Source organism: Xenopus laevis, chromosome 2S, assembly GCF_017654675.1.
Source record: "Xenopus laevis strain J_2021 chromosome 2S, Xenopus_laevis_v10.1, whole genome shotgun sequence".
Classification (NCBI taxonomy): domain Eukaryota; kingdom Metazoa; phylum Chordata; class Amphibia; order Anura; family Pipidae; genus Xenopus; species Xenopus laevis.
Window position 1 is genome coordinate 129,385,865 of NC_054374.1, and position 23,808 is coordinate 129,409,672.

General features: G+C 41.7%; 2 protein-coding genes across 3 annotated transcripts in view; both read right to left on the reverse strand.

The window, feature by feature from the left end:
• Nucleotides 1-302: 302 nt before the first annotated feature.
• suox.S (sulfite oxidase S homeolog) lies at nt 303-23,213 on the reverse strand. 2 transcript variants are annotated; one of them, XM_041583221.1, is made up of 4 exons: nt 23,126-23,213; nt 12,362-12,428; nt 6,745-6,934; nt 303-3,726 (listed from the first exon to the last, which is right to left on the reverse strand). In XM_041583221.1, the coding sequence occupies exons 2-4, from the start codon at nt 12,415-12,417 to the stop codon at nt 2,266-2,268; spliced, it is 1,707 nt and encodes a 568-aa protein (XP_041439155.1). In that variant the 5' UTR covers nt 12,418-12,428; nt 23,126-23,213; the 3' UTR covers nt 303-2,265.
• rab5b.S (RAB5B, member RAS oncogene family S homeolog) overlaps nt 23,075-23,808 on the reverse strand; it is a 36,051-nt gene continuing 35,317 nt past the window's right edge. The window contains exon 6 of the mRNA XM_041584387.1: nt 23,075-23,260. Within this exon, the coding sequence (XP_041440321.1) occupies nt 23,181-23,260 (80 nt within the window). The 3' untranslated portion in view covers nt 23,075-23,180. The remainder of the gene's footprint in view (nt 23,261-23,808) is intronic.

Sequence of the window (23,808 nt, forward strand, 5' to 3'; positions counted from 1 at the left end):
TAGGTGCTGTGACCCGCAATAAAATGTATCTACACACAATTGATGAATAATCTAAAAGTTCATGGTTCATATATGAATTAAATAAGGTGTTAGTGCTGTAGTTATAATTTTAAAGTGAGTTCATGGTATCAAACAATTCTCCAGTTGTGTCACTGCATTATTTAATATACATCAAATATTTTGTTCAGTAGCACTGTTTGTTTGTTACTAGAAGCTTGCAATAAGGACATTCAGTTTATATAATGGCCCTAACCATAGTGCATTTGCTCATCCCATCCAAGAACACAAAAAAAATGCAATTGTTAAAATATATAGATTTTATTGTGGCTTTTTTACACTCCAATAAGACACTTATCTTTTCAAGTATAGTTAAAAAACAAATAGAAAAAGGACATGCTTCCATCTGTACATGTGCTGCCTATTAACACCCACTCTAAGCAATGCCTGAATAATGACTGAGCACCGAGTGCTGGAGAATCATTAGCTGATGGAAGGAGGAGTACAGTGCCCCTTGCTGTGTTGTAGGCAGGGATAGTGACTGACAAGCCCATTTGGCAAAGTGCAACATGGATCACTCCAATTCTACAGCTCAATTTGCCTAGTACTGAATGTACTGAGTACTGAATGCTGGGCATATTGCAGCCCTCCAGATGTTTTAAAACTACAACTCTCCGAATCACAGAGAGCATTTTGAGGTTTTTTTTTTTTACAACAGAGTTTGCGGCAAGACCTTATAAAGTTTAATAGAGAGTTTTCATTCCATAAAATATGGTGTATTATGCTCATGCTTTTGGAGTGGTAGTGTTTTAATTTCTGGAAGAAGCAGAATCAGTTTACAGATAAACAACCCTTGGCTCATCTATAATGAGACAATTCCCTTTTATCCCTAGGCTCGAAGACAGGAACATGAGCAGATCAGTGATCTGGCTTTTAAGTAAACCGAAATGTGCACCTACCTTCCCTAACAAATATGGTTAAATAATAATCTAAAACTCTGCCATATAAAATGAGTTTATTGGAAAAAAATAGGGTTATCCTACTTTGCAGATTTTACAAATTATATGCCTTGGCAAAACTCTTTTAAGGCTAACAATTAAAATCACTAGGTTCATTGAATCACTCATTTTCAAGGTTAGCATATGAAAGGATAAGCAGCATGAATGATACCAGCAGTGACTCTCCTGCCACGAGGAAAGGTGGCAGACATCCCTCAGGTGGTATTTTACCAGGGGCAGCAAAACAGAAATTTGACCTCTAGTGCAAAGAGAACAATTTCGTGGTGAGGGACAGGGTAGGATTGTCTGGTGTTCAGAAACAGTTAATTTTGAGTTTTAAAGGGAAACATACACCATTTAGAAAAAATCCTGCCCTGTGGGCAATGTGAATGGGCAGATAAGAATTTTTTGCACATCAACATTTTCCACTTGTTCGTATGAAAGTTCTTTTGCTATCTTTAGGGACATTCTTCATGTGCCCAAAGCAATACTAACCACAGTTCTCATAAATACAGATGAGCTCCAAAGCATGCAGTCTCCTGAGGCACCCCAATACAAATCCTCCCTCTCCCCTCACGCTCTCATCTTGTGCACAGTTGTGCTTTTTGCACTAAGAGATTCATTTCCATTTAAAAATTTGTAAATTTAGCACCAGAGACAACTTTTTACAGTTCCAGTAACCTGCAGCCACCTGAGTGAACCAACATACCGTAAATACAATTAGTACTATGTGTCCATGAGAAGATATATGGCAGATGCCACTTATTTTTAAAATAAACACATTATGCTAGACCCTTATACAGTGAGATCCAATAAAAAAAAAAATTGAAGATGATCAGTTCTCCATCACATCCAGTTATTTTTATTCAAAGTAAACAAAAGTATACAGGTAAATATACAGTTAAAAGTGCCATCATGGAAAGGGTCAAACTTTCCTGTTGCCTCATACTGAGCACAGTGTAATGCCCCTGTGTTGTGACTGCAGAACTCTTTTGCCACTTCTGAAATAGTAGGAGAATGTACAATGCGACTGTTCCGTACTTTGCATTCGGTGGGACAAAGCCTCCGTAGATGTGCCCAATAATGTACATTCACCACTAGATGTATAGGAACATCTTTCCACTTCTCCAGAATGAATGTTTCAATGTCCAGACACCACACATCAGGGATGGGAATTCAAAAGGTAAAATAGTTTCAGAAGGAGGCCATGCATAAATGCAGCACAGGCCTAGGAAAAGATGAGATTACTTGAGGATTCATTCTACTATGGCTACTCTGCATCCACTGTAACACAGACTCTGTGCCACGCATTGTTCAGCACACCACGCAAGTTCCAAATTGGGGCAACGGTGTCCGGCTGTACATTATAACTGCTGTCCACAGCCTTGCAAATAATGGTAACATCACTGCTTTTGGGAGGCAGTGGGACATTTAACTGCCATAATTTCCATGCCCAGGCCTGCCCAGCCTTCTGTTTCTCTCCAGTTAATTCTGCTACCTTCCATGTCTTTCCTCCATCCACAGACACATCCACCCGCACTATTTCCCTCCCTCCTCCGCTCCATGCATACCCCTTCACTGTTAATTCCCCATCAATATCTGGAGTGATCTTCTGTCCAGGATGTGGCTCTGTGATGGCAGACTGTACTGGTAAATCTTGTATAGATGGAGAAGAAGCAAAGTCTACATCGTCCCAATCAACACATGGGTTGAAACCCTTGTAATCATTTTTCTGCCAATGACTGCTGCTCTCTTCTTTGCTTACTACAATTTTACCCAACCACTTCACATTGCGGGCACCTACAACACCTGGCACAATTACACGCAAGGGAAAACCATGGTCTTTAGGCAGTTCCTGCCCATTCATCTCATAGGCTAAAAGTACTTCATTCTCCTTGGCCATTGCCTGCTTAAATGAGATAGAGGCACCATAGTTTGTTCCAGTCAAGTCGCGATCCAGTCCTTCAAAATGTACATGCTGAGTCTGGGAAGAGCCCTCGGCGTATCCAGCTTCCAGTAGTACATCCCTCAGACGTGCTCCTGCCCAGCGCGCTGTACTGATTGCTCCAATGTTCCAGTCAAGTCCTTTCACTAGCTTTACTTCACTCATTTCAGAACGCCGGTTTCCAGCACACTGCAATGTAGCTGTAATCTCATGTTTGGGAAATTTTGCTTTCAGATCAGACAACGTCAAATTAAGTGGTTTGTCATGCACCTTGCCATTGGGTCTTTCTATGACAAGTTTGTAGTCATCAGGGTTGATCTGTGGCACTGGCAAGTGGTTCCTTTTGAAAAACAGCTCAGTTTGAGTGATAGAATTCTCTGTCAGCATATAGGGGGGTGGCTCTGCATTAAAAGGCTTCAGGCTGTTCACCTTAAGAACTGGGTGTCTACTGGGATCTTGTGAATAAGGATCAGATTCATCCACTGGCTCATCTTTCTCAGCAGAATTAAGTTCACCTACTTTGTATTCCTTTAGGATCTCTAACACATGCTCATTCTTGTGCACACCATAGAGAGCCCAGAAAGGCTCCAGAGCACCTCCTGCTGCTAGCAAGATTCGGCTCCCACCAGGGTGCAACTCTATAAATTCTGTGATGTCAAAGACCTCTCCTGCATAGGTCACCCAGACTCGATCCTCTATTGATGCATGTTTCCTTACATCCTCTTTACTGTATAGGGGAGAGCTTGAAGTAGCAACAGGAAGTGTTGTAAGTTCCGCTTGTGCCACCTATAAGAGGAAAAAAAAATATTAGCTGACCCAATCTATACAGGACCACAATCCACAGGACCATAATGGGGGGGGGGGTTATAGACATAAAAGCATGATTTGTGGGTTAGGTAAGGGTTGTGTCTTGTAATGAATTGGGCAGAATTTGGGTGGAGTTATAATCATGATGGCTGGATTAATGGTGTGGTTGTTTACAAAAATATTTGTGGCATTCTACCTAGTACCCTCACTGGCCTCCTCTTTGCTAGTCTGAACAGTATACAAACAAAAATGGAATCCATACCTGAAAATTGCACATGGGGGGGGGGCGGGGTTTCTCCCAATTTTTATTGAAGGTGCATAAAGTCACTCATGTGTATAACTTGATAAAGGACTGATTAAAGCTTATTGCGGCAGCGTCGGCTTCGCTGACATCGCAACATTCGCCAGGCGTAGATTCGCCAGGACAACACTAATTAACAAAAATCTGAAGTTGCATCCAGGGCGATGAACGCTTGCGAAGTTGCGCTAGCGTTACTGCGGCAAGCAAAGCGAAGTTACTCTAGCGTTCGCGAATTTGCATACGGCGGGAAGTTAAACTTAAATGGGCGTATACGTTGCAGCCAATACATTACACTAAAAAACCCCAGGGAACCTTAATAAAATAAACTAGAGTTGTTATATTGCACTACACATTTTCCCAATTTGTGTAGTTTATGCGCCATATGTTAGGAAATGTAAAGGGGAAGCCGGGTCCCCCCCAAAAAAATTATGATCTTTTGCAGCCTATCACCCTGTAAAAATTTAGACGCCAGCGTTTTTTGGGACTTTTTTCACCAAGTCCCATCTACTCTATTGCACTTCGCCTGGTCTGAGCTGGCACAAGAAGTAACGTTCAGTCAAATCTCAATCTTAGTGAATTAGCATAGTTACATTCGTTCGCAACGTCGCCTGGCGTTAGGCTGTGAAGTAACGCTAGAGTCTATCTCCTTCGCTGACGAATTTTCGTCAGCATTAGTCACTTCGCCCTTTAGTAAATTTTCCCCATAGTCACATAAATTGAAGTTTCGTACAATATTTGGACCGTGTGTATATTGCCCCCACATTTTTCGTACCATGCGGTTTGGTCATTTAAAGAAATGGATAGGTTAAAAGAATTTTTTGGGCTAGTGATAATTTCTCTGCATGTATTGCATGAGTGCAATGGGTGACTGCCACATAACTTTTGCACGATTGCTATCACGGCTTGTATAACGATTTGTTCCTTTACTACTTTTTTTAATTTGAATGGTTAGTGGCACATTGGAAGATCCAATCGTTTGCTGAACAAAAGGGTAAAATCTGCATGTCTATGGCCAGCTTCAGAACCAAAACATTTGCAAACTTCGAGTACATATCCCATTTTCCTTGTTGGCAGCGCTCTCTGCCCAGGTGACCAATTGAGGCCCCATGGGGGGGGCTCTGTTAACTTAGAATGGGGTCTCATGGTTCTTGATAGTAGCCCTGAATGTATAAACATTTTAAATTGCTCTACTATAATGGTGACCTCTTTGCACAAGAAAAGGTCAGGCAACTACACAATTTCTTTCCCAAAATATCTGCCCTTCTTGCTGGAGGGGTGGACTTAAGTCTTAAGGACTATGACTTAAGACCAATGGTACACAGGGCTTATTATCCACTGGCACTTTTCAGCAGCAGTCATTTAACTTTGACAGTATGCAAGGTGTGTAGGTGATCTCCACCAGCTGAAAAAGTGTCTTTATGGCATGGCCCTACATGTTGCCCCATCTGACAGTGCCAGTATCTGCAGCAGGCTCACTTGGTGACCTTGCCAAACATCTTTCTGTGTATCTATAGCTTTAGTTTTACCATGTTCTCCACTGTCTCAAGATATAGAATCTGAGAAAAATACCTTAATCTTGTATACAATTGTGTTCAGAATAATAGCAGTCCGACATCACTAACCTGATCAATCATTGTTTTTAGTAGAAATTATTTTTCTACATTATTTATTAGTAGGTGTAGTAGAGTAATAGAAAACCAACAGACCCAACAGTCATCACATGCACACTGCTGATTCTGTGAAACTGAATCATTAATGCAGGCTTGTTCCAAATAATATTAGCTTGTTGCAAATAATATCAGTGTGGAGTTCAATTAGTGAGGTCATTCATTCTGTGAAAAAACAGGTGATAATTATGGCCCTTATTAGAAAGGAAGGCAGCAAATGTTGTGCATGTTGGTTATAGTGCATTTCTCTCTGAAAATGGTTTGTTCCAGACATTGTTCAGAAGAACAGTATACTTTGATTAAAAATCATGCTGTTTCTGAGGCAAAACCAAGAAATGCAGAAGAATTGTGGAATGTAACAGGCAGGGCCGGAACTAGGGGTAGGCACGTGCCTAGGACGCAAAGCCGGGGATGCAAATTCACGGGCAATAGCAAATTTGCGCATGCTAAGCTGGCGCCATGACTGCCCGGCTTGCCTAGGCGTGGCCCAGCTCTGGTAACAGGTGCCAGAAGTTGTTGGACTCCATGTAACACAGATGTGCAGCAGTTCCCAGAAATACTGATTATACAACTAAATATTAGTTCAGTCATTCAAAGGAAAGCAAAATCTTGTAACTTTTTCAGTTTATACAGTGAATGTTTGAGTTTGTAAAGAAGAATGCAGACACTGCTATTTTTTGGAACAGCCTAATATTTCCTTTCTTCACTATCTTTAAAGTAATAACACAAATTTTTATAAATTTTTCTTCATGTTTTGATTTGGAATAGAATGTGCAGTGTTCCCAATTCCAATGCATTTGCATGTTTGGAAATTAAAGCTATTATAAGGATTTTGAGTAACTGCTATTATTCTGAACACAGCTCTGTGTATATACAGTATCACATATACTATCCCAAAATTTATATAAAGAATAAAGATATCTGAAGGTATTATAAAGAAATAGAATTGGGCGGTGGGGGGAACAAATTATAGTTTCCCATTCATTTTCTACATTTTTGTAAGGACTGTTATGCACTTTGGCTACTCACCCTTTTCTTCTGCGCTCCATAAATCAAGACTGTTCCAATGCCCAATAAGGCCCCAGTTACGGCAAAGCCCCATTTTGTGGCTCTCTTTCCACTGTCTGAATTCAGTCTTGTCTCTGTGCTGTACTTCCTGTCAAATACGGATTCAGCTGTGCAGCTTCGCAAATATAAGTCCAACACATGCCTCTGTAACCTGAGAATCAGAAGCAAAGGAGTCATAACACCTGAAGAGATCAGTGTCATTGGTCAGTCATCATTGGCTTGAATGAGCAGGTGTAACTGGGACTTGTGGCCCAAAACGTTTTTCTCTTAATTCAGGTGTTCTTTGATCAGGTTATTAATAAAACAAAGGGAGAAACCTAGAAGGATCTAGGGGTTTTGTAGATAAGTTGTCTAATTCTGGACAGTGTCATTCTGTGGCTACTAAAGCAAATAAAGTTCTGTCTTGCATAAAAAAGGGCATTAACTCAAGTGATGAAAACATAATTATGCCTCTTTATAGGTCCCTGATAAGGCCTCATCTGGAGTATGCAGTGCAGTTTTGGACTCCAGTCCTTAAGAGGGATATAAATGAGCTGGAGAGAGTACAGAGACATGCAACTAAATTGGTTAGAGGGATGGAAGACTTAAATTATGAGGGTAGATGAGGGGGACATGATTACACTTTACAAGTACATTAGAGGACATTATAGACAAATAGCAGGAGACCTTTTTACCCATAAAGAGGATCACCGTACCAGAGGCCACCCCTTTAGACTAGAAGAAAAGAACTTTCATTTGAAGCAACGTAGGGGGTTCTTCTCAGTGAGGACAGTGAGGTTGTGGAATGCACTGCCGGGTAGGGATGTAGCGAACTGTTCTGCTGCGAACGAGTTCGCGCGAACTTCGACCGTTCGCGTCCGCCGAATGTTCGCGAACGTTTGGGAACGTTCGCATTTTGAGTTCGCGTTCGATCGTTCGACCATTCGAATTCCTTCGACCGCTAAATATCGAACGATTTCCATTCGTTCGAACGATTGTAAGCATTCGATCGAATGAAAAGCATTCGATCGAATGGCTTCGATCGTTCGATTCGAATGAAAATCCTTCGATCGAATGATTAAAATCCTTCGATCGTTCGAATCGAACGATTTTAGCGGGTGTTCGAAGTTAGCGAACTGTCCGCGAACGTTCGCATTTTTTGCCGGTGTTCGCGAACGGCGTTCGCGAACACCAAATCGGCAGTTCGCTACATCCCTGCTGCCGGGTGATGTTGTGATGGCTGATTCAGTTAATGCCTTTAAGAATGGCTTGGATGATTTTTTGGACAGACATAATATCAAAGGCTATTGTGATACTAAACTCTATAGTTAGTATAGGTATGGGTATATAGAATTTAATTAAAAGTAGGGAGGGGTGTGTGTATGGATGCTGGGTTTTCATTTGGAGGGGTTAAACTTGACGGACTGTCTTTTTTCAACCCAATTTAACTATGTAACTATGAAACACCACGATGCGGCTGGCGCCGACACACGGCCATGCAACGAAACGCATACTACGTTTCGGATGTTCTGAAGATAACAGGAAGTGAAGGAGAAATCGCAGGTAAGAACTACATTTATCCGATGGTCGGATGAAAACGCAGAGTTTCTTTGCATGACGACGTGTCGGCACCAGCCGCATCGTGGAGCTCCTCCAAAAGGGAATAAAACAGCTAGGCTAATGGCACACAGCTGTGTTTACTCCCAAGGGTGGTGGCAGACAGGAAGATTATTTGCTCAGCAACAAATCTTCACTTCTGTGGCGACTAATCTCCCTGAAATGCCTTCCTGCCAGCAAGAATACAAGTCGCCAGTAGGATGTCATACGAATCGCTTTGGATTTTTGAAGTCGCCTGAAGTTGCTTCACGAGGAAACTTCGGGCAACTTAGGAAATCCAAAGCGATTCGTATGCCATTCTGCCGGCAATACGTATTCTTGCCAGCGGGAAGGCATTTTGGGGAATTAGTTGCCCGCAGAAGTGAAGATTTGTCGCAACCACCCCAAGATGGAGAGAATCCAGCCTATGCTTGCGCTCCTCTTCAGAAACGGCGACAGGGTGACGATCCCTCGTGCAGCACTCGATTTCTCCTCCCTGCCTTCTATAGGAGATAGCCAGGGAGGGGAAATCGAGCCCTGCATGATGGATCGGTGCCCTGTCGCCGTTTCTGAAGAGGAACGCAAGCGGAGAATCGGTAAGTTATTTTTTAATGAAGACTTTGCGAATTTAAAGTTGTGTCTTGGTGTTATTTTTCCGTTAAGTAAAAAACGAATTTTAAAAAAAAAAGAATTGTTACTGGTCCTTTAATGTGCATTGTATGCATATGGTTTCTCAAGTACAAACCCCCCTTCTGGGACTCCATTACAGATATACTGTACATGAGGCTCAGGACAGTCACTATGTATGTGGCTGGCCAATAGCCAACTGACCGGTATCTGTACCTTCAGTCTAACGGAAATAAGAGTGTAAGCTAAGATATTGCAGATCCCAGTGGTTATCCAGCTTACGGGATTCCTGCATTCACTTGTCTGTCTGTTTACCCCCTTTTCACGTGGGGACTGCAGAGGTGCGGTTGTCTATATCCACCTTTCTAACAGCCCCAGTCTGTCAGCTCTCTTAGGACTACCAAAGTCTTCTGAGTGCAAGTCTGCCAGCTTATATTACATCAGTGACCTACATTCCCTTAAACAAGCAGCAGGAACTATAGATTCACTTGTACCAGATTTCAACCTTTATATTCTCTAGTTCTGGCATTTTAAGGAAAACACTTAAATTTTGATACGTTGAAGAAAATGAAAACTCAACAGTAATTTGAAGGGGGCTTAAGGGGTTGTTCACCTTTGGGGTAACCTTTAGTATGATGTAGAGAGTGATATTCTGAAAAGATTTGCACTTGGTTTTCATTTTTTATTACTTGTGGTTTTTGAGATATTTAACTTTTTATTCAGCAGCTCTCCGGTGCTATTTCAGCAATCTGGATGCTAGGGTCCAGGTTACCCTAGTAACCATGAATTGATTTGAATAAGAGACTGGAATATGAATAGGAGAGGGACTGAATAGAAAGATGATTAATAAAAAGTAGCAATAACAAGTAATGTGTAACCTTACAGAGCATTTGTTTTAGATGGGGTCAGTGACCCCCATTTGAAAGCTGGAAGGAGTTAGAAGAAAAAGGCAAATAATTAAAAAAAACGATACAAAATAAATAATGAAGACGAATTGAAAAGCTGCTTAGAATTAGCCATTCTAGAACATACTAAAAGTTACCGTAGTTTGAAGGTGAACCACATCTTTAAGGGGTAAAAAGTGGCAGTACCAGCACAGCCAAAAGTTTCCCATTTAAGTAGGAGGATGGTGGTTTCATGTGCTTCTCTGTTGGTGTATTTCAGCCTATGGGAATTCAGTCTTACAGCAAAACTTGGGGTGAGCTCCTCCTAAAATGGGTTGAGCTCTGACCAAAGGCAGTATAGTTAATGGACTGAATTCATTGTCCCAAGGACCAATTCCAACTCATTAATTGCCCACAGTTCTCCTTGTGTTCTGTTCACTGGCTCAAACTCTACATTAAACCCTCTGTCCCAGATCAATAAGCCCCTTGAACCCCTATACTTTATTTCCCCAACATTAAGGTAATACGTATTAAGGGTAATTTACTAAAATCCGAAAATGTCTCATTATTTTCTTAAAACCACTTCTACCAAACCCCCATGCACATTTTTAACGTATTTATCAAAAAATAAACTCGAAAAAATGTGCGGGAAAAGACTTGAAAAAAATCCAAAATGGATGATTTTTTTTCGAATTTCACTCAAAAAGAATGGTGTTTTTTGGATTATCACCAAAAAACATGAATTATTTGAATTATTGTCAGAAACTCAATAATATCTTCAAATTGTAAATGGGACATCTGCCATTGACTTATACATGACCTCAGCAGGTTTGAGATGGAGTACTTTTTTCTTCTGACTTAGCAGCATCAGGGTTTTAATTAATAACGGGGGAAAAAATTCTCCAAAAAAGGTGTTCTCTTTTAAAACTTTAATAAAGAACCCCCTAGATTGAACTTTAGTAAATAACCCCTATATCTTTAAAGGAGAAGGAAAGCTACGGAGGCAGTTTATTGCCAATAGATTAGCTGCAATAGTGCAAGCTAGAATGCTATATTTATTCTGTAGAATGTTTTACCATACCTGAGTAAAAAGCTCTAGAAACGCTCTGTTTGTTTAGGATAGGAGCTGCAGTATTAACATGGTGTGACATCATTTCCTGCCTGAGTCTCTCCCTGCTCTGGGCTCAGATTACAGCAGAGAAGGGGGGGGGGAAAGGAGCAAACTGAGCATGCTCTTGCCCAGGGCAATGAGGTTTAAGCTGAAGGCAGGAAGTCTAATACAGAAGCCCATGTGTACACAATAGAAGGAAAGAAATACAGTGTTTCTTTTGACAGGGGACTTAGAGCAGCACTTTACTTGTTGGTTCAGGAATTAAAATTTTATATTGTAGAGTGAATTATTTGCAATGTAAACAGTGTAACAGTTAGAAAATAAAACCCATAAAAAACTAATTGCACATGTTTTTTTTCAGTGTATGCACAAAGCATGCATTTTCTGCAGAAATCCACTCTGTGGGGCAAATTCACTAAACGCCGAAGCGCCTAACGCTAGCGTGAATGCGCCAGCGTAGCGCATTTTCGTTAATTCGCCGATTCACTAACGGACGCTGGCGTAAATTCGCACCCTTACGCCTGGCGAATTTGCGCAACGGACTTAACTACGCAAATTCACTGACACGCAAATTATTCTGAACGCTACCTTTTACGCCAGACTTCCTTCGCCACCTCAGACCAGGCGAAGCGCAATAGAGTAGATAGGGATTGCTTCAAAAAAAGTTAAAAATTCCCCAAAAAACGCTGGCGTTTTTCATTTTCAGTTTTTATGGGTGATAGGCTGAAAAAGATCGAAATTTTTTTTGGAGCTACCGGCCTTCCACCCTACATTTCCTAACTCATGGCACCTTAACTATACAGTGGGCACATGTGTAGGGCAAAATAAAAATTTTATTTGCTGTTTTGAAGTTTTCCCAGGCTTGTGTAGAGCTGCTACATATACCTCCATTGAAACTTGAATTTGGCGCCGTATGCAAATTAAGCATCGCTAGCGTAACTTTGCTTTGCGAATTAACGCTTTTAGTGAAATTGCATAGCGCAGGCGAAAATACGCCTGGCGAAGTGTGGCGAAGCGGACGCTGGCGCAACAACGAATCTTAGTGAATGTCCCACTGTGTGCGTTGAGCAGAAGGCAGAGGATCGGCTTTTCTCCTTGTGCCTGCATTTAAATCTGCTCTATCGCAGGCAACAAATCTTCAAATTTGCCTGTTTCCTTGCTTGGCAACTTTGGAAAACAAACACTGCTTATGGTTTTTCACCAGCAGTTTACTTTTTTATAGATTTGTCTTAATCATGACAATCAGGTTTAATGAACAAGAATATACTGTCCCTATATTTTCTTCAGTAGTGAGTTGTTATAACTATTATTGTATATATAATATTGTAAGTTCAGTGACCTTGTAAGATATGAGGCACATAAAACTATACATTAACTTTACCTGTGGGACCTGGCCAGGCTGCGCAGAGTGACAGAGAAATGTCCACGGGTCATCATGTTGCCTTATTCTGAAATTGAAGAATAAAAAGTGGAATCAGTGGAATACAGAAGGCCAGTCTAGAAACTCTATTGAAAGTGCAAATATTACTTTTGAAACAAACATATAAACACACAAAATTCATTAAAGAACTGAAAAAAAAACCCCAAAAAAACAGTGCTGCGTGTTTTCCTACCCGCAATTTATTTTATTGCAGAGAGATCTGGGAGATGTGTTGCCTGCGGTAGCACCGATTTAACCACAGATGACAAACCTTGCCCTGTGCCATAGCCTTATGGAGCTCTTACATAATGACAATCAAACCTTCCCTTAACTTTCTTTTCAGTGAAAATCAGGAGGCAAGGATGCTTTGATGGTTTCAGATAACAGAGTTCAGCAAAGAACAGAACAATTGTCAAGAATCCACAAAGAACAAGTCTGGAGATATAATATTTTGTTTTATTGCATGCAGGAACAGCTAAAGAATAGTAGTGACTATAATGACAAAGGTCCATAATTTACAACTACAGAACTGTGACATTGAACCACAAGTTACTGGGGATTGGCTTTTGCTTATAAGTTTATAACGTCTGGTTTTGGCAGAAGTTGGGTTAGGGGTAGATGTAGAGCGCAGATCCTGCAGAGTGAGTCGCCCTGTTTTCTTACAGGATTTTTTTTTTAATATAAACGTTATGCAGAGTAGATCTATCATTACTGTGGGTAGAATGGATTTTTTAATTATAAATTTTTTAGTGTTACAGTTCCTTTATATGACTAAAAGGAGAAACATCTAGAATGAGAGAAGTATCTTTTAATGTTGGAAGAAAACTTAAAATTAAGACAAAGGTTAGGGTTGCCACCTTTTCTGGAAAAAAATACCGGCCTTCCTATTTGTTTATCTTTTTTCCCTATTAATAACATTGGGATCAGCCATCATTTTTACCGGCCAGGCTGGTAAAATACCGGCCATGTGGCAACCCTAGTTGCCCTGACAAACTCCGGGGGCGTGGCCATGATGCAGAAGGGGGTGGGCCATGATGCAGAAGGGGGTGGGGCAGGCTGTGATGTGTGGGCCGGCCGGGCCTCTGACATCAATCTCAGGCAATCCAGCCCGGTTTTCCTAAATTCCTGCCCAGTTCTGACCCAAACAGCCTTTCACAGGTGGCAACCCTAGCAAAGGTGCATTTTTTGTCCAGGACAGAGCCAGTGGCAAACAAAGCCATAATGCACATGCCTGTGTACAGCAAATTATTAACAGAAAACACACTCACAAACACAAAGCTAGAAAACAAATGTGGGCTTTGCTTGGGTACTTGCTGCTGGTAGCTTTATGTCAATAACCAAGAAGTTAGAAATTAATAAAAAATTAATTAATATAATTAATAAAATAGGAGTATTTTTAAGTTGCATTCTACCTGGGTTCAGCGCTTGCATACACCTGTGCAAGTACAGACAGAGCTGCATTTCTTCCTCTGTGTAAGAATGCAGGCTGAAATGCCTATGTGTGGAGGGTCTTTCACAGAATCAGCCATCACTCTGGCAGGGTATCAGGATATTTCACAACCTCACTGCCATAGCTGTGACGAACCATCTACGCTGCTTCAATTTCAGTTCCTCAGGTCTAAAGGGGTTGCCTCTTGTTCTTCTCTATGTTCTCTACCACTATCTGTCTATAATGTCTGCTACTGTACATATAAATTTCCTTTTCTCCAGAGAAAATAATCTCAACCTTGACAGACTTTTTTTCCCATCATATATCCATTCCCTTAACCAGTCTAATTGCATGTCTTTGCCCTATCTCCAACTGATTAATATTATTCTCATTTGGGCTTATGTAGAGAACGTGCATCAACATTATCTGAGCTTCCAGAAATAAATATAAAAAATGTATTTTAATTTAACACAGACATACCTGATCCACAGATAAAAAGGAAGTCATAAAAGCCTGTCAGTGTTCTCAAGGTTTTCCAGTTTTCCACCCCCTAGTGCCTTGCTGTAATTCAACCCCACCTTTATCTTGTGATGATAGATTCTATGGGGCATATTTATCATAGAGTAAAGTTAGAGATAATTGGAGTCCGCTACAGTGAAATACCACTCTCTCCATTCATTTCTATGGGATTTTTAAAGGCGTATTTATCGAAGGGTGAAAGTTCACCCTTTGATAAATACTCCTTTAAAAACCCCTAAGGGCAGAGACACGCATGTAGATTCGGGGAGATTAGACGCCTGGCAACAAATTGCCTCTTCGCCAGGCGATTAATCTCCCCGAACTGACTTCCTGCCGACTAGAATATAAATCGCTGGCAGGATGGCACTCGGAGCAACTTTGTTTTCCGAAGTTGCCTCACTAGGAAACTTTGTGTGACTTCGGAAAACGAAGCGATCCGAGTGCCATTCTATCCGCCGGGAAAGGCATTGCGGGGAGATTAGTTGTCCGAAGAAGACGTGATTTGTAGCTGGGTCGACTACTCTCCCCCAAATAGCATTGTGTGCCTCTCCCCTTAGAAATGAATGGAGAGAGGTGGTATTTCACTCTAGTGGACTGTGGTTATCTCTAACTTTTTGATAAATATACCCCTATGACTTGAGGTCACTCTGCTATCCAGAGAATCTGTGCACCACCCACTATGTAAAAGCAGAGGGACTTCCAGTCTCCAAATTCATCACTTTACAATGAAAGAAAGTGAAAAAGGGGAAAAGGCCCCATGTAAAAGTGAGAAAAAGACCCATGTGCCATAAGCCTTAGTGATCTTGCTTTCTATGGTATTTTATTAGCTAATTTTCCAAAATGCAGGTATAAATGTACACAGAGCTGCTTATCTTACTAGTCGTTAACCTTGCACAACTTCGCTTGATAAGCCTATACACATTGAGTTATAAAGGTGACAAAAAAGCAGAGTAAAAGTATCTCACATATAACAGACAAGCAGATATATAGATAAGCAAACTGGGAACCTGAATGGGAGTTATCAGCCACCTGCTGCTACTGAGTTTTCTCAGGGAATGAACAAATACACAAGTAATTTAGTGTTATATTTAGTTACATTAGGGCTCTTAAATGAAAAGTAAACCTTAAAAATAAGTAAGTGTAAAATGAATGAGGGTGCTATTCTAAGCACTTTTGCAATGTACATTCATTATTTATTTATTTTTTAATCCCAAGATATTAAGGGATACATGTACTGTTAACATGAATGACTTTTGTTACAACAGCACCACCTGCTGGTCATTTTCCCACCAGTCTGACCACCAAGTAGTCAAGGAAGTTGTCAGGAGAAAGAAAGAGGCCGCTCTGATGTTCTTCTGTTTAGGATAAAAAATTAAAAACCTTTCATCTTTCCTAAGCATAAGAACATCAGAGCAGCCTCTTTCTTGGGACAGTATTGGGGAAAGAGTCAGATAGTGAGGGGGTGTAACTATAGAGGAGGCAGACCCTGTGACTGCAGGGGGCCAATAATGACCAATTTCAACATATATTGGTTAAAAAAAGGGCAACCTCTAGTTATGTTGGGGGCCCTAAAACTAATTTCCTGTGGTGCCCAGTAACATCTAGTTACACCACTGGGTGGCACAATGCCAATGGGGGGGCTGTTACAGAGATCAGGGCATATGCTGCTTACACTGGTACCAGGTGAGTGGAGACTGCACTTATGGGGGGGTCGGGAATGCTTGCAGAGTATGGGGGGGTCGGGAATACGCTGCTTGCAGAGTATGAGGGTCGGGAATATGCTGCTTGCAGAGAATGAGGGGTCGGAGAATGCTTGCAGAGTATGGGGGTCGGGAATATGCTGCTTGCAGAGTGCTTGAGGCATGGAAACTGTAGCACTAGGTATCAGACAGGACAAACTGTTTAAAGTGACATAAATAAGGAGGGACTAATTGCTGCGGATTAGGCAGCAGTTAAATGGCACCGAGTACTGGATGACATTCAATTATACAAGTGTGGGGGTTAGTTGGGGATTATGTACCATCAGAGGGCAGGGATGATATACAGACGCGTGTCCCATTGGAAGGGCAAGATCAGTCCTTATTGGGCAGCGGGAGGGGAGTGTAGCAACGCCGGATTCTGTGGCAGGCGGTTGCACTCAGTGAAGAGGTAATGATGAACTTACCTTACACTTCCCCTCTCTCCAGAGATGCTGTTAGCTCTGCTGTGCCAGTCCGCTTGAATCCAGCTTCTTATACTATTCCGACCTGTGATGTCACGGGCTGGTGAGGTCGAGGGCACGCCCACCTCCAGCAGTGAGCCGTAACACTATTCCCTCCAATAAGTCCCTGGCACATACGGAGCCCTGATGCTGGTAGTGAGTCCGCCGCTGTGACTGTGAGGGCGGAGGGATCCGTCTTGCGCCGCTGCTCTTGAACAAAGCAGGGCAGGAGTAAACTCCCTCACATACATTTCTGGGTATCGTACGAAATTGCATTACAAACAGTACGTCCAATAGATTCTGCAACGTCCTTCCCGCCCAAATAAGCTGTGCTGTTTGTACTGAGGATAAAGCGAAGCAGCTTGGAAGTAGGCCGACCGTATAAAAATACAAAACAACATTTATAAAACAACGTTTCAAGGCTGCAAGTTTTCTAAAACAAATCAAGCGACCCTGTTTGTTTCTCCTCTTGAGTCCCCTCATTGCCCGACTTTGGAGGAAAGCAAAACTGCTCTTAATCCCACACATGTATTATTGTATTTACATTATTATTATTACAGATACTCATTTCAGTCTCACCACTGTGCTCCAAACAAGCAGACACAGTCCTCAGGACTACACTGACCCACACCTAGTTGCACTGAGCTGGAACTTGTTACATTACCTGTACTCAAAATAAACCCTGACATTCCAAGTACACAGAGGCCCAAACAGCCCCCACCAACCCAATAAATAGTGACTGTCTGAGGCATCTTACAGCAGCCCCTCTGCCATTTGCCACAGTCCACAGATTATAGGTCTGGGCTCAAGAGTTCAGTGCAGGGCCGGAACTAGGGGTAGGCAGAGTAGGCACGTGCCTAGGGCGCAAAGCCGGGGGGCGCCAGGCACGCACCTCCTCTGTCACCTACCCCCAGTCCGGTGCCCGACTCTTTGAAGTTTTTACAGCTTCTCGCGCTATTGCGCATGCGCGCGAATGTATATCTCGGCAATTTGCACGTGCGCACATTCGCACCAGTTCGCGCATGCGCAGAAGCGCGAAAGAAGTAAAACCTGCAGCTTTTCTTGCGCATCCGCACGTGAGTGGCACCTTGCGCATGCGCACTTGGGCTAAGCCGGCGCCGCGTCTGCCGGCTTGCCTTGGGCGCCTGTGCGGCCCGGCCCTGGCCCAGTGCTTCCATAATACAGCTGCCAACCTTCCTCCTCTGTTCCAGTTGGTTTACAAGGGCTTGTTCTTTCAGCGAGTAGCGATACACACACATATGTCTGAGTGGAATGTTTGGAGACACAACAGGAATACACTCAGGCAGTATGACTGCAGCCCTGAAACCCAAAAGAAAGGCAGCCTACTGCAGGGCAGCGAGGAAAGGTAGGGTGTTTGGGAGAGGCATCATCACCCAACTGAAACTCACCTAAAAATAAACCTAAACAATTAAGCCGGTACCTCTAGGTATAGGTACAATGAGAGGAGCGTTTCTCTGGGGCAGAAGTTTAGGTAGAGCAATAGACTAAAGCTGGCCATAGATGCAAAGATCTGATCGTATGAATCGATAATTCGTACAATTTTCAGACTGTGTGTGGAGAGTCCCGACATTTTTCGTCAGGCGGAGATCGGTCGTTTGGTCGATCGGACAGGTTAGAAAATTTCTGTCGGCTGCCGATAATATCTCTGCGTGTATTGCCAATTGTACGATTTTCAGTGGGAGACTGTCACTAGCTTTGGTTGGACATAGATATCGTACGATTGCTGTCAGGGGCAGAACATTGCTGATCTGTTCTTTAACTAATCTGACTGGTAAGACTTTGATCTGAATGGTTAGTGGCGGGTCGGGAGATGGGAAAGTCCGATCGTACGATGATTCGTACGATCGGATCTTTGCATCTATGGCCAGCTTAAGTTGAAATGGGGAGTTAATGATAAAAATCCCAGTGGTAGAGCCACAGCTTTGTGACCTCAAATTGATACAATGAACGAGAGATCTAATTTATTAGTCACCATTTTGTTAGAATTGCTGACTTTTGTTATACAGTAACAGCCATCCCTGATTCCACAGAAAGGATTTCACACGGACAAGTTAATCATCGACTCAGGCTCACAGTGTAACGCAAGCCCTCCCTCCCTCACTCCATTGTTAAGTGGATTTGGGTTCTTGATGTCTCTCTGCTTTCCAGAGAATCTGTGCAGCACGGTTGGGATGTTGTCATTCATCAAGGATCAGGAGGTGGCAGTTGTTGGAAGTTTTTTTTATTTCCAGAGCAAAATGAAACAAAAAAAAAAACAGAAGAAAAGTATTTTTGCTAACTTTTCACAGAAAGCACTGTTGCAACTCCATATAACAAAAATAAAAAGCCTATTCTAGTTTGTCCCATAACTTATCTGAATTGTCAGACTTAAAAAGGGGTGCAGAACTGTTCTGTTGTTTAAGAAACTCAAGGCTAAAACCAGGTCATACTAATGTAGTTAAACACATTATTGACACTGGGGATGCAAAACCAATACATGTTAGAGCTAGGTGTCATTGAACCATCTACTAACCCATGGTGTTCTCCAATTGTCATTGTACCCAAGAAAAATGGGGAAAAGCGGTTTTACATAGACTTCAGAAAAATGTATCTTATCCAATGCCCCTCATTGATGATATGATTAGCCAGTTGGGTGATATTTTGCAATTGCTTAGAAGAAATATCCACCTCCCACTTCAGAGATTTAAATGGTTCCCCTTGTAGAAGAGAATTTTGAGATCTCCAATTTTGACAGGCAAGCCTCATTTCGCTTCTAGAAAGGTGACCTTTACCTGTACCCTGAAACACATCAAAGGTAACTGACCAGTGACATTTAGGGGAAGCTAGCAAATTGGACTGTGTAAAAGATTGAAGACTCCCTGTATCAACTAAAGCTTTTACATTTTGGTTTTGATTTTGACAAGTTGTAAATAATCATTCACCACATCAATTTAATTTGTAACAGTCTCCTTGCAAGACTTTACCCTCTTACTTAAACAGTCTTTGGCTAAATGTCCCACTTTATGACACAAGAAACAGATAACATCTTTAGTGTAACCTTTGTTTTATAAAGTGTCTTGTCTGGGTTTATCACCACTGCCAACAACTGGAGTAGCTCTTACCATATGCAGCTTGCGTGATAGTCCTTTTCGTGCAAGTACATAATTCTCTGCCAATATCACAGCCTGGTCACCGCTCTATGGCTGATGCTCCTTTAGCCAAACTCTCAACGGTTCAGGAAGGATTTCTAGAAAACTTTCAAGATAAATGGTTTGCAATACTTGTTGGACAGTCTTATTTTCTGGAAAAATCCACTTTTGGCACAATTCAGTCAGATGGGTATAGGTCTCTATGGGTCCCTCCTTTTCAATGTAGCTATAGCCTCTGAACCTCTGCCGGAAGGTCTCCGTGTGAATATTATACCGCCTCAAAATTGAACTTTTGACTTTTTGATAGTCCCCAGCATCCTCAATCCTCATTTGGCTATATGCTTGCTGAGCCTTGCTGGTGAGGAAGGGTGCCAGATGAATGACCCATTGATTTTCTGGCCATTGACTTGCTTGAACAACTCTCTCAAATACTGTCAAATATGCTTCTATGTCATTAGTCTCTGACAGTTTAGTCAGTTTTAAACTTGGCACAGGAGGCATATTATGCTGCATTGCTTGCAGTAACTTGAGAAACTGCTCATCTCTCTTTGCTCTCTCAGCTTCCTGATGCCTAAACTCATCCTTACGTTGCTGTTCCTCTTTTTCCATACGATACCTTTCTTGCTCATGATAAAATCTCTCCTCCTCCAGTCTGCGCTGGTCACCTATTTCTTGGCGCTTTATCAACCAGACTAAAAGTTCTTCCACATTTTTAGGAGTGGTCTCAGGCTCAGTTGAAATTTTAGCACCTTCATCAGATATAGCGCCCTCCTCTGGAGGCTCCTCTGGGATCAAAGGTTCACGCTGCTTTGGCCTGGCTCCTGCCATCTTGGCTGTTAAATGTGATCTCTCTGTCACTTTAAGACTTTTGCCAGACTGTTTCAGGAGCTCAGCTTCCTTTGCGCGTCGCCTTATGAATTCCCTTCCACGTGCTTTTACTCCTGCCAAGCAGTGCTTAGTTCAACACAAAATGCAAGCCCACCGCTGCCACCATATGTTGGGATGTGAGTTCTTCCTGCATTCATCAAGGATCAGGAGCCGGCAGTTGTTGGAAGGTTTTTAATTTCCAGAGCAAAATGAAACAAAAAAAATAAAAAATGAAAAAAAGTATTTTTGCTAACTTTTCACAGAAAGCACTGTTGCAACTCCATATAAGAAAAATAAACAGGGCACATTGCAACTACCTCTTTTCAGGCAGCCACCCTACACTCTGCTTGCTCTGAGATCAGGAGTTCTTCTAAACAGCATTTTGTATGTTACTTAAGTATGTAAGTTTGCCTTTCCCAGCAGCCCATGCTCTTTAAGGTACATATGCAATAAGGTACATAATGCCCCTATGCACAAATGCAGACATGTCAAATCACCTGTATTTTTCAGGAGTTATCCTGATTTAAGTCCCCTTCACCTGGCCACCTGTAGTAACAGGTCTTTTACCCACTGCCAATAATTTGCACCCAAAACCAAACCTGCTACACTGTAATCCACGATACTAGGCCTCTGATTTAAAGGAACAATTTCTCATTACCCTTAGGCTGACAGTCATTCTCCCCCTTCCCTCACCTTGTTCCAGGTTGGCCTAGAGGCAGCTGAGATCTTTGAATATGTTTATAACCGGTACAGATGCTTACAAATCCTATTTGGGTTTTAGAATTTACAATGGGCTTTTTATACAGGTTTGTCCAGATGACAGGTTCCCTATCAACACAATAAACAGTATTCCTACCATAATTGCAATAAGCTAGACAAATCATATCTCTCTCTCTCTATATATATATTTATAGCAATTTAATCATTTATCCTGGTGACTAAATTATGAGATCAGTGTAATATGGACCCCCCTGCACCTGCAACCAAAGTTCTTGTGGTCAGACAGAAATCGGCAAGTAGTTCCATTTCTGAAGGCTCAGAGTCCAAGGCATTCTCACATGAGAAACCCTGTCTAGGCAATTAGCTAACCTCCCAATGGTGCTCTGCTGTATAATGCAGTAACAGGATATGGTGACATAAGATCTGAAAGTATTAACAGCTGGAATACCCAAATGACACAATGAACTGTTTAATGGGAATATATTGTCACTGCATTTTTTTTTTTATAGTATGTTCACTAAAATATTAAAGCATGAATTCATACCTATGCACAATAAGTTCCCACAGACCAATCTACAGATCCCACAGTGGGCCACATTAGGATCATTTCAGTCAGCCCAACCTGGCTGAGCCCTGACCATTTTAGTCAAGGCAGTAATTGATTCCACCTTGGTCAAGAGTGGCCGAATCAATTGCAATATTGGCACATGAATGACCAGAGTAAGGGCAAGGGCACAGGGAGCGTTGGCTCTACTGCTCTCAAACTCAGTTTTTTTTTGCACCCTGAGCAGATCATCTGATCCGCACAACTTCCACTTGAGTGCAGGCACAAGTAGCGCACATCGGCATGAAAATACATTAGGCTATGTTTTATCAGATTGCAGACTTGTTGATTTGAACCAGCAGCAATAATCGTCTGTTTTTGGTGCTAGACAGTGGCGTAATTAGGGTGCCACGAGCCCTGGTACAGGTATTGGACTCAGACCCCCCACATGATGTGGCAGTAGAAACTCATTGGATTGTAGGCAGCCCTTTAAACGTTGTCACTTATCCCTGTGGATGAGAAAATGGGCAGATAATAATGCTTCCACTGGCACTGCATGACTAGGGTTCAAGCTGATTATAGGACTAAACACACTTTGGAACTGAAACAGTTCATAAGATTCAAGGCGTCACATTTTATTTCAATACCAAAAGAACTTTCTGCTGCCGCTGAGATACTAGCGCTTTGGAAAAGTCCTATAGAAATAAATCATCAATATGATCTTTGTCTAGCAGAGCATGGTTTACTTCTGCTTTCGAATGTGGGAAGTTAATAAATATATAAATCGAAGAACCAAATGCAAATTGCAGATAAATAATTACCACATTTATGTAAAGTTTAGTTATAATCATGTTTATTGCCATGACTTCCAAGACAACGGAATGTTTTTGCGACTGAATACAACTCCACTGAAAGCCTCACATTCATGTTTATTCTCTCCTTTGATTAGCAAGGAATTTGAACAGGGCGAGTTCCTTCTGCCCCTATTATGCACGGTTTGGCTTTCCCCAGTGAAGGCATCTTACAAAGGAATATCAACATCCCCTAAACAAGGATCCCCATACATATTTGAAGAGCAGCTCCATCTGCCTTTCATTAGCTTTTTAATCTGATCTAGTCCAACAACAGCTACGTAGGCAGGTAAATCACCCACTACATGCCGACTGTTCTATTTAACACAACAGTGATGAACAGTGACACCAACCAGGCTGCTTTAACTTTTAAAAAAAAATGAACAGAACAATAATTAAGAAGCAAAGTTCATTTAATATACACAAGCAGGTTTTGTTTTACTTACATTAAATACAATGGTAGATCGGGTATGAGGTCAATATGATTATAACTGAAGTTCCTTATCCAATGCAGGAAAAAATAGAAATCAGGGCACTTTCATGTGTAAAGTGGTAATACACCAGCTTGGCCCAGGTATCATCTATATAACCAGAGAAAAATGAGAGGGTAACTGGATTTGCCTTTTCAATAAAAATTTGACTAAAAGGTCTTTATATATTGATGATTGAAGGTACCATATAAAATGGTCAGTTTTTTGTGGTACCCTAAATAGTGTATAAGCAAACAGTTGATAACCACGTTTTCTTCACTGCTAAAATATGCAATAACAACTGTGCACATCTTCAGCTGAAGAGCTTACACAAAGTATATCTGCCACAATCTCTCAGATATTACCCACAACTAATAACTAAGTACAAACACCCAATTTGTAGTAGTGTAGCAGTAGCAGTGTAGAGCTAGACATTTGGTTGCATTCTAGCACCCCTGGAAGCTTGGCAATAATCTTAAAGGAGAAGGAAAGTCGTTTCATACTTGGGGAGTGCCAAATGTTAGGCACCCCCAAGTGAATGCATTGATTTACCAGAAACCCCGGCCGGTGCTCCTATTAGAGCGATCCTCTTCCGGCTTCTTCTTTTTTCAAATTTCCCAGGGCAGACGCATACGCAGTAGAATGAAATAGCCAACTTT